The sequence below is a fragment of the Neofelis nebulosa genome, chromosome 5 (assembly GCF_028018385.1).
Source record: "Neofelis nebulosa isolate mNeoNeb1 chromosome 5, mNeoNeb1.pri, whole genome shotgun sequence".
NCBI classification, from domain to species: domain Eukaryota; kingdom Metazoa; phylum Chordata; class Mammalia; order Carnivora; family Felidae; genus Neofelis; species Neofelis nebulosa.
The window spans coordinates 22465739-22480565 of record NC_080786.1 but is presented as its reverse complement, the minus strand read 5'-3'; the positions used below and the strand labels follow the sequence as shown (position 1 = coordinate 22480565).

Sequence of the window (14827 nt, the reverse complement as noted above, 5' to 3'; positions counted from 1 at the left end):
GATATTTTTACAAATTAATATATAAAATAATGACTACTTTTAAAATAACTATTCCTTTGGCCAAGCATAGACCAACTAAATCTCAGAACCTCTAGACTTGTCAGTGGGTATCTGTATTTTTTTTTAATTCTCCAAATGCTTCTGATGACCACCAACCTCATTTCTCAATTACTTTAGCTCTTAGAAACCTATTCTCTATATTTAGCTCATATAACTCTCTGTAAAGACTTTTATTAATTTTCCTTCTGTCCTTCTTGAGTTGAATAGAAAAAGCTACGTAAATGTTTTTTCAATGAAAATACTTTAAATTTTGGAGGTAGCTAATATCTTTCTTCCTCCCCATTCTGTGGCATGTTTTTCTCTTCTATAAATGTTCTCTCTTCCTTGAAACTTTACTCATGTGACATGAAGTACAGACCCTTAATCATCATGATTAACTTCCTTTGTCTCTTCCCTTTCCTCTGTTCCAATTTCTTAAAGCAATCACAAATGACCCCAGCTGTCCTACAGAGGACATTTCCAGAACAGACATTGTCCACATATTTTAGCTTATGAAAGCACCTAACGGTCTTGAATTTGTTCTCTCTGTTCAGAAAGCTCTTCTCCAAGATATCTGCATGGACAGCTCTCTTCCCTCTTGCAAGCCTATGTGCAAATGTCAATTTCTCAGTGAAGTCTTCCTTGACCAGTCTTTTTAAAATAGAAGCCCCACTCCCCAAATTTACTTCCAAATTTGTTTTCTCTCATAGCCCATCAAAACTCAATTATACTACATGGTTTATTTATCTACGTTTGTCATTGTCTTTATCCCCCCCCCCCATTAGAATGTCAGTTCTATGAGGACAAGAGTCTTTATTTGCCTTTTTCTTTGCTATGATTGGCACACAGTAGACATACATTTATGGTGAGAATGCATTAAAAAATGCTGGATTATGCATTATATCTATTTTAACCATCAGTTAAAATTAAATTAAATTAAATTAAATTAAATTAAATTAAATTAAAACATTGAAGAGAAAAATGGAATTTCACTTCTGAGTTTGAAGAGACATTAGAAATCCTGTCATGTTACATGTTCTTATCACAGATGAGTAAATTGAGGCCCAGAGATCATCACATATGCAGCAAGAGATATAGAAAGGCCTAGAAACAAGACCTGAATCCCAGTTCAGTAGTTTTCTTTTATTGGGTTAGCTTTCAAAGAAGACCATCCTTGGTCTGCAATGAAAAGATTTCCTTCTGAAATATCAGAAACTCACATCAAGACTTGAGTCTTTGGTCCCTTAAATTACCCATATGTACTTAAGTGCAATACTTGATTTAATCATGCACAGCTCATTTTAAGGTATGATAATTTTAGAAAGGGCTTTCAAAAAAAGACTAATAAAATGTACTATATGTTTATTCAAGAGGAAAATATATGTTTTCCCATATATGTTTCCCACTGATGACTATTCCACATGTTAGCATTTTGAAATCCAGAAAAAGAAAGAAAAGAAAAGAAAAGTAAGGAAAATAAAGAGAAGAGAAAAGAAAAAAAGAAAAGAAGTATATTTTAAAGCCAATAAAATGATAGAGTGTTAAGAAGAGACAAAGGGGGTGGCTGGGGGGAGTCCACTTGTAATATACTGACTTTTTAAATGTGTTTTTAAATCAAATATGATAACTGGTAACAAAATACTGTTACGACAGACTTACGCTTACTTCAGTTGATAATCTGCAAGCCTACTTTCTAAAATAAATCTCCTCCGACTTGGAAATAAAGGAGTTTCTATTCAAATAGCATTCATTAAAACGTTTGCTAGGGAAACGTATTTTGTTTAAAACCCCATTATCAGAAAAAGCTTAATTTGGGGAAGGTGTCTGCCAGTGGTTAAAACAAAATCCTTTCTAGACTTCTGAACAAGTTTTAGGTACCATGTTCCATGGTACTTTATACTACACCTTGCTGGATTGGTCTTTCTCACTGGGGTGTTCAGTGCTCAATTGCTGTGAGAGTTAAAAGAAGAACCCTTGCATTAATTCAGATAGGAACCTACCGTTTTGATGTTTTTTTTGGACACTGATTTGCAGTAGTTAAAAATTGGTCATTGAAATTTACAACAACCAGAGATAAAGGAGAAACAATTAATGAAAAAATCAGTGTTCTTTTTAGGGTAAAATATTTAGGGGATTTTTAAAGAAATTAAATGCATATAGATGTATTTTTTAAGTGAGGTTCTAGTGTGCATATTGAATATTTTGTTTTTATTTTTTAATCATTAGCGATTTTAAACATACAGATATTGATATAATAACAGATATCCAAATAACTGTTAGCCATATTAGTAAATAATAACATGTCTCCATGTTTCATATGTTGTGCTGTAAAGAAATTTAAAATTTTATATCCTTTCAAGCTCTTTTTTCCTATTTCATAAATAATAGAATTCAAGAGTTAGAGAAAAACATTTAAGAAAAAATTAGAAATTAGAAATTAGGGTAGAAAATTAGAAATAGGGTACTTAAGCCATTTAAGTGTCCAGCTCTTGATTTCAGCTCAGATGATGATCTCATTCATGAGTTCAAGACCCATGCTGGGCTCTGCACTAACAGTACAGAGCCAGCTTGGGATTCTCTGTCTCCCTCTCTCTCTCTCTCTCTCTCTCTCTCTCTCTGCCCTTCACCCACTCGTGTTCTCTCTTTCTCCACCCCCCCCCACCTAAAATAAATAAATAAACATTAAAAAATTAAAAGTGAGAAAAAGATCATTGTAGAAATTGCCTAAATTAGAAGCAACACAAGAACAAATAAACAAATAATGCCAAATTGGTGGTGAAAAGGGAGGAAAATTTAAAGCATCTTATCTAAATGAAGAGAATTTTTTCTAAAAAGGATTAGGAGAAAAGTGTCAAATATTTAAGATAAACAAAGAAGCTCTAACATAACAAAAAAATGTAAGTCTCAGAATAAGAATGCCAAATTCAGGGAACCAAACAAACACTAAGAACAATAATCCAATAAAACTCCCCTAAAATTACAAAAAAAATTTTGAAACTGCATACTGCCAATTTCACATCCTAGTGAAATTAGTAGACTTTAAAGTAAGAAAAAAAATTCATTAGTTATTTAGACAAAAAAGATCTTTTTATAAAGGACTAGCAAGGGAAAAATCTAGACCGTCATTAGACTTTTAGACAGCAACATTTTATGCAAGATGAAGTAACATACAAAATATACAAGATTCTTAGGAAAAGAAAGTGTAAACTAAGGATTTTATATGCAACAAAAATGACCATTACGGGGGGCTCCTGGGTGGCTCTGTCAGTTAAGCGTTCAACTTCAGCTGAGGTCATGATCTCATGGCTCATAAGTTCGAGCCCCGCTTTGGGCTTTGGGCTGATAGCTCAGTGCCTGGAACCTGCTTCAGATTCTGTCTCCTGGTCTCTCTGCCCCTCCACCACTCACACTCTGTCTCTCTCTGTCTCACAAAAATAAATAAACATTAAAAAAAATAAATAACCATCAGGTACCAAACTGTTAACATGAAAGAACTCAAGGAATATTGTTCCCGTATATATTTCCAGAAGAATGCCCTCAAGAACAAGATTCAGAAAAACCAAGATGATTTGAAAGGCATTGTCATTGGACAAGTTCATCAGCATCAAATATGTGCTTATTTAGTACCAAGTCTAAATGAAAGTTAAAGAAGAGAAGGTATAGGTTGTCAAAGGTATGCTCTGACATCGTAAATATGGATGAACCATTGAAAGGGGAGTGGGAAGAGAATTAGAATAGAATATGTCTCCCCCAGTTTTTTAACTGTTTTCAGTAATCATAATTTGTAATGGTGGTACTGGTATTGATATATTGCAATTGTTGAATATGTAATGGGGGATAAAGTAAATGAGTAATTATGAGATCTCTTAATTCTGTCATCTTCTATACCTCAATAACCAGAATTCACAGTGTAAAGGAGATACAAATATAGTCCTGAAATAGAGTTAGAAATATTAGTATGAACCTGTGTAGCGTCATATACATGCATACATTTCCAAGCTCTTTCAACAAAAAGGGAGTATAAACAATTACCAGCCCAATAACAGTGAATATGCCTTGATTATGGCCTCAAATAAAATTTCCCATTAAAAGAAGCTCTTGGATAAATACAGTCTCTTGGAGAAATAGCTGTTTCCACTTCTGGAGGCATGAAATACACATCAGTCCAGAACACCTTAGTGTACAAGACAGCAAGAAAGTTATCACACACTCCTAGGATGATGTCAAAAGAGCTCAGGAGCCAATATGAAGAGTCTTCCACTGGCCAAAGATGGGATAATATTGGTAAGAATAAGAAATACATGGGATTACAACATAAAATAAGTTACATAAAATAAGTAACAAATGCACCAAAGTGACAGCATAATAAGCTTCTGAATTTCCCTCCTCCTACAGACACACTGAATGTACACAGAATAATTCCCTCGGAGAAATATAAAAATAAGAAATAATAAAAACAAACTGAATGACTCCTACACATCAGGTGAATGAGAAAACCCCCACATGGAAACAGATAGGAAAGGCTGGGACACAAAAACCATAAACCCCACCCCAGGTCCACTACCATACAATCAATAGGGAACCCCTAAATCCTAGCATTGGAAAGTTTGGACCTTGTGCAGTGCCCCCAACTAGGGCCCTCAAAACACCTAGCTCTGAAAGCCAAACGAGCTTAAGTTCACAAGTCCCACAGGAGCAAGTAAAGTAGTTTTTAAATGGTTGTAAGAACGTATCTATGGTTTTATTTCCATGTTCAGCAGAGAGGGAGCATGCAGAAATGCCCTTCTAGCTTCTCTCTGGAAGGGAAATGACTGCATACTTTCCCAGCTGCTCAGCTTCTAATCCACCTGCACCTACATGCTGTCTATGATCCTCCACTTTGGGACACTGACAGATCTTGGCACATCCTCAACTACTGGGAACCACCCAGAACAGAGACAACAGCTTTGATAATCACAAAGACCCTAACCCCTCAAGATTCCACCAAAAACTGTTAGAACCAATAAATGATTTCAGTAAAGTTGCAGGATACAAAGTCAACATACAAAAGTCAGTTGTATTTCTATACACTGATAATGAAAGAGAAATTAAGGAAAACCGTCCCGGGGCACCTGAGTGGCTCAGTCGGTTAAGCATCCGACATCAGCTCAGGTCATGATCTCATGGGTCATGAGTTAGAGCCCCGTGTCAGGCTGTGTGCTGACAGCTCGGAGCCTGGAGCCTGCTTCAGATGCTGTGTCTGCCTCTCTCTCTCTCTGCCCCTCCCCCACTCACACTCTGTCTCTCTCTCTCTCTGTCTCAAAAATAAATAAACATTGAAAAAAAAAGAAAAAGAAAACAGTCCCATTTACAGTAGCATCAAAAAGAACAAAATACCTAAGAATAAATTTAACCAAGTAAGTACAAGACATATACACTAAAAACTACAAAATATTGATGGAAGAAACTATAGAAGATCTAAACAAATCATAAATGCCAATTACAGACTTGCCAGAGGAACTGGAAAAGCCTGTTTCATCTAAATTCTCAGCTCTTACTGCAAGAATTATAATAAGTCTGGAGTTAACCAAAGGGACTAAATCCATAATAAGAACTCATGATCTGACCTCTTGGAGTACAAACCAGCAGCAGCATCATCAACTGGGGGCTTGTTAGAAATGCAGAATCCCAGAACCCCACATGTACTGAACCTGAATATACATGGTGTCAAGATCCCCAGGTGACTCCTATATACTTTAAGTCTTAATAAGCACTGTTCTATGCAGTTGGTACTCTGAGAGGAGACAGACTTCGGTGCTCTTTAATAGCAGTGAGGATCCCTTAGCCAGACAGCAATTTGGATACTAATCAAACTTCGTCATAGAAAGCAGGGAAATAGATGAGAAGAGCAATCAAAGAGTTGATAAATAATGGATTACAATAATACAGCTAAAGTAATAAAGTTGTGTCCGAAGGCCTGAGCTTGCAGAAATTCAATGAAACCATTGGCATAATCACTTTCAAGGCTTGTAATTCTTCTCTTATTATAATTTAAGAGGCAACAGATGCACCTGCAAAAGTGAACCCCTTGGTACTATTTCTGTGTGACCTCAGATAAGCCACGTCACCTCTCAACATTCTAGTCTCTCCAGCTGTAGAACAAGATTTACAACTTTTGTTAGTAATGGGATTGAGATCCTCATTCGGATGAAATTTATGCAAGTGCCGAGTATGATTATTATTTTAGCTGACAGATAAAAAGACTGTGACTTGTTTTTGAATGCTTTATGAAGCAAAAGACACAAGGATGAAATTATGCCCATCGTCCTTTTTGTTTTGCCTGCTTCTGGAGTTTGATTGAACTTGTCTAAATCCCATGGTAAATACGCAACATAACAAAAGATTAAATGAAAGACCATTTAATTACCTGAATCAGAGTTTGTAGAAATGTATATGTGTTCGTGGCAGGGGGAGAGGATTGGTGTAATTAGCACCCGGAATTTAGGAAAACTGTGTCTAGCAGGAAAATGTGTACATGTTTGGCAAAAATTTAGTGACGGGTCAAGAACTTTTCAAGCTAAGAAGATTATATCAACAGATGCATTCCCCATCTGTTCACTGAATGCACAAAAATGGAAATGACATTTTTTTCTATCAGTTGAAGTTCCAGTTATACTCAGAGGCCATGAATCATACCGTACCAATAGCCAAGAGTCAAAAATGTAATAACATGAATAATAGAAGACAAAAGTTAGCTATATTCCATGTAAAATAAAAGGTATTAGCAAATACACATTCTCGTCTTCATTAGGAAACTCACACTGCTGTTCCCCAAAGGCACAATCCAAAGTCACACCAGAATAGCGTATCTGTGTATACACCAAAAGGCACACAATCTAACCGTAAAAATTGGCAGTGTGCAGTCTTACTGGGACAAGAGGTCAGCAGCACCACAGATGGATTTTTTCAACTATGTAATAACACAGTGGTTTAAAAATCTCCCATTTTAAAGTGGTGGTGGCATCCATGAGACACTGAGATCATATAAAACATTCTTACCTGCTAGAGTTACAGTGATACTTCTGTGTCTTGCAGTGCTATTTGGGGGGGGGGGTGGGGGGTGAAAGTCATTTAAGGGGCACCTGGGTGGCTCAGTCAGTTGAGCATCCCGACTCTTGATTTTAGCGCAGGTCATGATCTCATGGTTTCATGAGGTCGAGCCCCACGTCAGCTCTGCACGGACAGCGCAGAGCCTGCTTGGGATTCTCTCTCTCCCTCTCTCTCTCTCTGCCCCTCCCCTGCTCGTGCACACTCTCTCTACTCTCTCAAAATAAATAAGAAACATTTTTTTAAAAACGTTATTTAAGTTCAAATGAAAATACCAGAAACTCATATTAAGAAATTAACCAGGCAACTTAATATTCATTAAATTACTCAGGCATCAACAAAGATTTTAAATGGCAGGACTTATGCAGGGACTGGAGCTATTATTAAAAAAACAATAAAGACTAGTCATACTTGCCCCCATCTAGCCCCGCATTGGTCCTTATTCAATGCTGATCCGCATGAAGCTGCACATTGTTGTATTTTGACTCACACGTATTTTATAGAGAATTCTCAACCCGTTTGACTGAGTTACTCAAACTTTACACTGGAAATACAGGATCTTAATCAATATTTTTCAAAGACTCTAGTTATTGCTAGTTATTGCTGTTACTATTAGTTACTGCAAAGATCCATGCAAGGCAATGCTAAAACTTGGAGATTCCGTTTCTTCCAACTTAATTATGTAAAAGCATGAACAGAGTGGTTTCTCTCTCCATGCTGAGGCTGAAGAGCAGTTATATAGATAAGTGGCTTTTATTTTCTTTGGGCTAAGTGTCAGTCCTGGGTTAGTATTCCCTATCATGAAGAAGTTTTCAACTAAGCTGTGTTGCATCATCAGATGCAGATACTGGGATCTTGACAAATTATCAGTTATATGGGGACCAAACTGTAACATTCACTCTATTATTTAGTCCTCACAACAAAGCATTTGTGGAAATATGATTGAGAGGAGGATGAGAAGTAGCATCACATCAGTGGAGCAAATTAAACATAAGAGGGGAAAACCAGATACTCTGGAAATGTGGGCAACAATGACAGTTTCCAAGCCAATAGAAGTTCTGAGAAAACCTGGATCTGGCAAAAGTAGAAAAATTGTGGCGATTAATGATTCCCTTCTTAGAGGTATAGAAAGACCAGTGTGTGGATTGTCAGGGATAGTTGACAAAGTCTGTTGTCACATGGGTATTTCTATTCATGACAGAAGGTACTGCTCAACAAGACCAAATGCACTGCCCAAAAACCTGCTAAACACCTAATGATTTGGGTGGTTAAATACATGTTACTGGGACAACAGAGGAGGGAAGAATCTTTAGATGCTCCAAAGTTTTGGATAGCAGACTGAACCACTTGGAAGCACAGATGGTGTTTTCAACACTTCTTCTTTCTAGCAGTTGGGACTTTGGAAGGGACGGAGAAATCTTGGATGTGAACAATTGGCTCTGCAGATGGTGATGGTGAGCTGGTTTGGCTAACAGTTTTACATCCTGGACTGATGGGTTTTTATTCATAGAAGAATGAGGAGAATGGGGAGGAAGGAAGGGGGGGAAATGGAGAAAGGAAATGCAACTGAATACACAAGTAAGAGAATAATGTGTATTAGGTTATGGTTTATCTATTTCGTCTGCATAAGTACAAATAATCAGAAGGTCACGTCTAAAATAGGCTAGGGTAGCAACCAGGGATGCAAAGAAGCTTACCAAATTTCAACTGATAAAACAACTCTGGATAACTTTATTAAGTTTGTCACTTGGCATCATATAATCGTGAAACATGGGAGTCAGTACATAGGGACAATTTCCCCAGGGAATTAAAGCTACCATGGAAATCAAGTTTATGCTGGGACAAGTGACAAGGCAGTAAGGTAAATAAAGTCTAGCAGAATCTTGGCCAAAAGAGACCCATTTCTACAATTATGAAGGGAACACAAGATCAAAGAGATTCTAAACAGTGGAAATGCCACCTGCTCTTAAAACTTAAGGAATACCCAAGGAATTTATATATAAAACCTTTAAGTCATAATACCTACTTTAAACATATTTACTTGGGACAAAGGGTTAGTTACAGATTTCCCAGTACAATTTTGTAGTAGGCAGCTCTCTCCCAGGATATTTCTGGTAAAATCATGAGATACAACAGAATAAAAATTGAAGGTGATATGAAAGCCAAGTCCTTCAAAATGGCAGGACGTGCGTTCATTTAGACATCCAAGACGTACTGAGTACACGGCGTGTTCTGGGCATTGCCCTGAGTCCAGGAGATACTGAGATAAGTAACAGTTTTGATCCACTGTCAAGGAATTTATAGTGTCAGTGGAGGGCAGACAGTCCCACATGATACTCAAGCTGCTTTGTGAGATTAGGTGAGCTGTCGGGAGCCAGCTCTGCAGAGAAAATGAGGGGTTAGAAGTTTGAAGGGAGAGAAGAAACTCACCAGGCTGAAAGGGGTGGAACTGAAGAGCCCCTGGTCAGAGAGAAGAGCACACTGTGCATGCTGAGACGTGGGCTGAGAAGCTCCCTGTGTTCAGTCCGATGGTGTGCAAGGGGGAGACTTCAGGATGTGGAGCCACTGGCCAATGAGATGGGGCTTGTGAAGGGCTTTGTGGTATCCACTCAAAAGGGGGTTGTCTCCTCTAACATGAGTAACATTTAAAGAATTTAAGTAGTTATTGAGTTAGGTGGGAAAACTTTGGTGCATTTGATCTGGATGGTTTTTGTTTGTTTTCACTGACCTATTTCTGTAGCACTCTGCTTTTAAGTTGTATTCTGAAGACATATCTCCTTAAATGGATGGAGCCTTGTTCACAAAGGAGCCCCAACAACCTTTTCTTTAGCAAATGCACATCTTCTTAAAATGTTTTTAATGTGTATTTATTTTTGAGAGGGAAAGACACAGTGTGAGTGGGCGAGGGGCAGACAGAGAGGGACACACAGAATCCGAAGCAGGCTCCAGGCTCTGAGCTGTCAGCACAGAGCCTGACGCGGGGCTCAAACTCACCAACCGTGCGATCATGATCTGAGCCGAAGTCAGACACTTAACTGACTGACCTACCCAGGTGCCCCCAAATGCACATCTTTTTACCATGCTATAAAAAAGCATTGAGCCTCACCAGTAGAGACACTGCATTCATTGCTTTCCACATTTGATTGAAAATAAGGTCTTCCCTGTGTTAGAATGAATTTAGTTAGCAAACCCAGCAGAAAGCAGTAAACAAAAATGCCTTGAATCTTACTGCACTTTCTGTGACAGTCTGTTGCCACCTTCAGTGTCACCAGAGTATCCACCTCCAGGAGATGCCATCTCTCCTTGTGACAGTTGCCTTTGTCTTTGTGAAGGGAGAGATCCCTTACCCAACAGGGATTAATTCCCTCATGTAACTTTAATAAGGTGCAGTGGTGTTTCCTCAGTGACACTGACAGAAATCTTCCCTAATATAAATTGATCATTACCCTCCAGAGCTAAAGAAAGTTCTATTGCCTTAGGTTCCTTGCTCCTTTGAGTTCAAGCTGATACGGTAATTTTGTTTTCTGGAAATGTTAATGCTTTTTAACATTCCTGGAGCCAGTCAAGACTCAGGATTCCCATTCAAAGTTCATAACCTTAAAGTTGTGGCAAATGCACAGTAAAAGTCAGATGTCAAGAATGTGGCCCTGAAAGGTATTTCGCCCATAGAAAAATATTTATTTTGAAATCTAGAACAAATAGTTAACCAGAAATCTGTCCGTTGCACCATTGTCTAGCTCCAGATTTTCCCTTGCTTTACACCACTTTTGTTGTTTTATTTGTATAATTTGATATGAGATTTTGCTGTACTTAATCAGTCTCTGACTTTCTTAGAGATGATGCCAATTACTTACCTGATGATGAATTGACATTTCAGATAGCTTTTACACATGAAGCTGCCTTTTTGTATCACCTGGGCTCTTCACAGATTCTGACCACATTAGCAAACTCTCTCACCTCCTAAGCAATATCTCCTTTTCCATGTGATAATATGCTATAACAGAAAGAGCACCAAACTTAGAAGGCCTGATTTCTAGATCAAGGACTGTCCCTCATGAAATAAGCGACCTTAAAAATGTCATTTAACCTCTGGACCTCAGTGTCCTCATTTTACAGGTAGAGAACTAATAATGGATCAATGCCTATCTTAGCACTGTTTATAGATCCAGTAGAGAAAAGGGTACCCAAAATCATATTGTATTATAAATTTACAAACATTTATTGAATTGCATAATTGTTGGTGTGCCAAAAATGCAAAGTGGTTCTTCAAAGACTGTGTCTTTATTCAATCCTAATAAAAGGCCTATTGAAAGCATTTTTACTGGGAACTAGTATACTCCTGGTCAGTTTGATACAGGAATGAAACTTAGAAAATCCACAGAAATGGATGGCTAATATATCCCTTCAAACATCTCATTTAGTGTCAGCCTTCTCTTCTGAAGTTCTGATAGAAGAGCTAATCAATTCAAGATGGAACCCACGTCTGCATGTGCCAAGATCCAGATCCAGATTTAAGTGTGATCCATGCACTTTAAAATTGAGGCTTGGCAGGTTATGAAATGAGACAACCTGCAGTGAAGATTTCAAAATGCATAGCACCCTTCTCAGGGTCACCGCTTTGCTCCTTAAATTGGAGGCTCAGAGGTATCTTTTTATGACCAGAAGTTTCAGATCTGCTGAAAAGCCTGGACAAGCATTCGATCGAGTCCCTCGAGTTCCATGCTAGCAGCAAGGCAGAAATGCTTTTGGCCTGGCAATTTCAAGGCAGGTGTTACCAGTTGGTTGCCTGAACCATGGAAACACCTCCTTCTGGCCTTTTTTAAATGCCTGATTCAAGCAGCACTACCTCCTGATGGGCCTGCCAGGGAGAATTAGTTTCAGAACGCACTCGCAGGAAGTGGAATGAATTAAGCTGCTGGATGAATTAGGAATGTATATGTAAATGTTGAAAACAGTTGGCACAAAACAGCAATCTTGGATTTGGCATCGCTGAAGTTGAACTTCTCTTTGTTTTGTTTTGTTTTCTGATGATATTTAGTCAGTAGGTTCAGCTGCTCCTATTGGAGTTTTAGGATTCATGATAGTAAATCAAGTCATAGAAGATCCTTTCTAAAATACAGTCTTAAAGCAATCAAGGCAAAGTATTACAACATCATGTTAGTGTTACAGAGCTCACCAAAGATTAGAAAATACATGTTTGTATCCTGCTTTCTGAAATCCAGGTTTACTTCACTTTGAAGAATGTAAAGTGCCCCCCCCCCAAAAAAAAAAGCTAGATTCAATCTTCTGGTAGGCTTCCTTGGTTAAAAAAAAGTGATGTGGTTGGTAAGAAAACAAATAACTCTAGCGAATTTTATTATTGGTTTTAAGAGTAAAATGAATCATGGAGGCTCTTCAGTGGTTCTTAAGCGTTTGAGACTTGTGTCTGCTTCGAAAACCTTACAAAAGCTGAATGCCTTGCCTAGAAAAGTGAATAAAACACATGCCACACAATCTGAGTTATAATTCCACAGGGTTCCACGTTCACTGATGGATCCCCGTGCCCCCAAGCTGCCCATAGTGTTGATCTGTACCTACCCGCCTTGTAGGTCGTTCTTATTTCTGTCTCCCGTTCTGTGGTTTCCCCTCTTTTTGCAAACTCTGTCTCTGGCAAATCTGGTGTAGGTTCTTGCTTACCACCTTCATCATCGCTGAAGGCCAGTTTGTCCCTGAACCTACAGTAAACATGGATCTCAACTACACGTGACAAAAGTGAGCGCTATCATTTACTGTCTACTCTGGACAGATAGTGTATTGAGTGCTTTACACACAACCCCACCACTCCATACTGTTTTCTGAGGCATCCAGGATGATTTGTGTGCACCACTGTGTATCCCACTAACTCAGAGTAAGCAGGAGGTACTGCCTGTATTTAAGAGATACGAGACCTACTTGACTCATGTCTCTAATTTTGTTCAAGAACCCCAGAGTCGGGGTGCCTGGGTGGCGCAGTCGGTTAAGCGTCCGACTTCAGCCGGGTCACGATCTCGCGGTCCGTGGGTTCGAGCCCCGCGTCAGGCTCTGGGCTGATGGCTCGGAGCCTGGAGCCTGTTTCCGATTCTGTGTCTCCCTCTCTCTCTGCCCCTCCCCCGTTCATGCTCTGTCTCTCTCTGTCCCAAAAATAAATAAAAAGCGTTGAAAAAAAAGAACCCCAGAGTCCCTGATTCAGAATGCCTGACTATGAATGTCTCCCTGGATTCCCCTCAGAATAAGGATGGCTTCACCTCAGGTGCCCAGCCTCTCCATCTACCCCTTGGACTTGGCTGGAGTTGGCGGTGGAGCGGCCTTTCACACCTTCCTACTGAGAAATCTCATTTCCCTGCCTCGCTGCTCTGAAATCACCACCACGCACCTCTGACTATTGCCTTCTGCTTTGCTTTGTCCACACAGGTGACGACATTGACTCAGGAGGTCTCCCAGTTAGGTAAGGACATGAGGAATGTGATGCAACTTCTGGAAAACGTTCTGTCACCCCAGCCGCCGTCGCGGTTCTGCTCTCTGCACACCACCTCTGTGTGTCCCCCCAGGGACAGCTTACAGACCAGGATGACCTGGAGTGCGCACCAGCCTTGCCTACACTTGCAAGCAGGTGGAGCTGCTTATACGCAAGCACAACTCTGTCACGGTAATGTCACCTCAGACATTTGGAGTGTGGACCCCTCCTCTGTGGGGAGCAGCCCCCAGCGAACTGGAGCTCATGAGCAAAATCCTGCAGACAGTGAACTTTACCACTCTCCGAACCTCGATTATTCACCTGCCCACTGCCAGGTTGTCCAGGAAGGTCACTTGCAATTTTTAAGGTGCATCTCTCCACATTCAGATTCCACACTGACGCCTCTGCAGTCCATCTCCGCGACTCTCTCGTCCTCCGTCTGCTCTTCGTCGGAAACCTCTTTGCACCTGGTTCTCCCCAGCAGATCGGAGGAGGGCAGCTTCAGCCAGGGAGCCACGAGCCCCTTCATTCTGGAAAACCTGCCGGGATCTTGGGACAGGGAAGGAGCGGCCTCAATCTCTACTGAACCCTTGGAGAACTTTCCACTGGAAGTTGTCACAAGCACAGCAGAAATGAAAGATAATAAAGCCATAAACGTATGATATTCGCACGTGCGGCAGCTGCCAGTCTCAAACCCACCACTGCATGACAGCTTTAGTTTGCCTTTTTTGCCCGGGCAGGTGTGAAGACTGGGCAAGGCCGGGGGTGGGGGTGGGGGTGGGGGTGGGGGGGTCCCGCGGGAGAGCGCCGTGAGAAGCCAGCCAGAGGCACAGCCACATCCGTGCCGTAGCAAACACTTGCCAGACCCTAGAAACCTAGCAGAAGCAGTTTCCTCTACAGGTATTCACTTCCTGGTCTGTGTGACAGACTTTTTAAAAGTCCAGAGACCCCGAGGGTCTGAGCAGCTAGAAGTCCCAGACAAAGAATTTGTGGATTCGTTCTGTCCTAGGTGACTTTTGTGAAGTGCAGCGAAGGTTTTCCTGAGTGCCTGTTTGTCATTCCCGAACAATATCCATAGCACTGTTGGCCTCGGGAGTGCACAGCTCCCGCTGATCTATTTTTCTTTTTGTGAAGGCAAAGGGACAATTATCACTGCATGTCATCTAGACAATCAGTCAAATAGAGCTGGTGGCCAGTGGTTAGCTATTGCACGTTATTTGCCATGTAAAT

General features: G+C 40.1%; 1 protein-coding gene across 1 annotated transcript in view; it reads left to right on the top strand.

The window, feature by feature from the left end:
- Positions 1-14267, top strand: part of KCNH8 (potassium voltage-gated channel subfamily H member 8) — a 355709-nt gene extending 341442 nt beyond the window's left edge. The window contains exon 16 of the mRNA XM_058729774.1: positions 13555-14267. Within this exon, the coding sequence (XP_058585757.1) occupies positions 13555-14259 (705 nt within the window). The 3' untranslated portion in view covers positions 14260-14267. The remainder of the gene's footprint in view (positions 1-13554) is intronic.
- The last annotated feature ends 560 nt before the right edge of the window (positions 14268-14827 follow it).